We start from the raw sequence: 1719 nt of genomic DNA, 5'->3' as shown, positions 1-1719 counted from the left end.
ACGGGGCCCTATACAGAGCTGATCTGTGGGTCAAAACTATTGAAGAAATTAGTGTTGGGGACTTTGAATGTCGGTTACCTGTTTGTCAAATCTGCTTAAAACCAGCAAAGGAAATAAGCATTGCGGTTTATATGTTTTATATTTGGTTGGTTAACATAAGTGCAATGCGACCTTATTGTAGATTTGAATCAGTGCTGGACAGTTACTTATCAGTACCAAAATCTTTTGAGGTTATCATGCATAAACGTGCATCAAACACACTACCTGTTTTATAAGGATATGGTGAAAAAGATTTTAAAATATAGAGAGGAATAAGAGAGCTATACAGATTCAAAGAGTGCACAAGGCCTACATGACAAATGCCCTGAGAAGTGTTTTATCTTCCTTTTTTGACTTTGTAAAACCTGAAATGCAACATTCAAGCAGTATGCAAATTTAGGGCCTGAGATCTGTGTTGGTTCACTGATACAGAAATATAAAACTGAACCAAGTATTTGCAGGTTAAATAGTGCCACAACCACTTCCTCGATAGACAAAACAAAATTTCCAAAAACTGTCATTACAACACTTTCAGTACAGGTTGTAGCTACAAAAAAAAAATAATAATAATAATTCCATCTTGATTCACAGTGGCCTTTTGTCTTTAAGACCATATTCTGGGCTCTACTTTTTCTAATTACCAGTCCATGCAGTGTTCTATGTCATCTCTATGCCATCTTGCCCCTCTAGAACAGGACGCTTCTCAGGGCTGTAGTCCCGATCTGCACGCTCCACATATCTCTGCAGTGTGCTGTAGTACTGTTCACTTTGCTTAAAAGTGTATATAGTAGAGATCTCCTCCCAGGCCTTGTGATTTGGAAAGGGAAATGGTTCGGGACTTTTGTTGTCAAAGAAACTCTTGAGGTTTCTCTCTACCAGTTTGGTGGCATATTCATCTGCAAACATCTCAAACTTTTCCTTTTCCTTCTCCATGTAGATCTTCTGGAAAGTTAACTGAAGGTAGCTTACTTGAGAGCGACAGTTCTTAAAGCAAGTTCCAATTAGGGCTACTGTTGCCGATATGATAATGATGGACCAGCCGAGGATCTGCAAACATAGATAAATCAGTTGAATGTTATAAGATATAATTACTTTAAGTTATTTTAGTAAATTATTATTATCGAAATTTAGCATGCAAAAAGGTAAATTGTATTTGTGAATATTTTAGTGAAGCATGAAGCACAACTAACACAGAAATCACAGCTTTCTGTTGGTCAGCGCAGTGAATTGTGTGACCATTTTGAACCTTTTATGAAATTTGCCGGGGGAAATCTTTTGCCCTCAAGATACGGTCATATTCACCCTTGCTCGGCTAAATTTTGCATGCAAAATCTAGTAATTCCAATAGGAATCCACACAATCAGGAATTTTGCATGAGGAGAAAAGGTTCCCCGTGCAGATTTAGCTTATGTTCAAGTTGGCCATGCAAATGTACCGTGCTGACCAACAGAAAGCTGCTTGATTTAAAAGTGACTTCAGTGTGAGCTGTGCTTCATTCATCTTCACGCTAAGGACAATAACTTTGAATCATGTTAGATATAATTTTAAATTTAACGTGGATGAAAGCAAGGCTTTGAGGGATAGGCCTACACTTACTGTTTTTACAATGGTATGCAATGTATAAAGGTCCTAGATTTTGTAATTCTCACAGTTAGAACTTTCAAAACTGTAAAATTGAGT

At 37.3% G+C, this 1719-nt stretch overlaps 1 protein-coding gene across 1 annotated transcript in view; it reads right to left on the bottom strand.

The window, feature by feature from the left end:
* Nucleotides 1-29: 29 nt before the first annotated feature.
* LOC107587898 (protein FAM26E-like) overlaps nucleotides 30-1719 on the bottom strand; it is a 2920-nt gene continuing 1230 nt past the window's right edge. Inside the window, exon 2 of the mRNA XM_016275858.1 lies at nucleotides 30-1086. Coding sequence (XP_016131344.1) covers nucleotides 697-1086 — 390 coding nt within the window. The 3' untranslated portion in view covers nucleotides 30-696. The remainder of the gene's footprint in view (nucleotides 1087-1719) is intronic.

This window comes from Sinocyclocheilus grahami, unplaced genomic scaffold, assembly GCF_001515645.1.
Source record: "Sinocyclocheilus grahami isolate Dianchi unplaced genomic scaffold, SAMN03320097.WGS_v1.1 scaffold96.1, whole genome shotgun sequence".
In the NCBI taxonomy this organism is placed as follows: Eukaryota; Metazoa; Chordata; class Actinopteri; order Cypriniformes; family Cyprinidae; genus Sinocyclocheilus; species Sinocyclocheilus grahami.
This window is presented reverse-complemented; position numbering and strand designations above follow the sequence as displayed.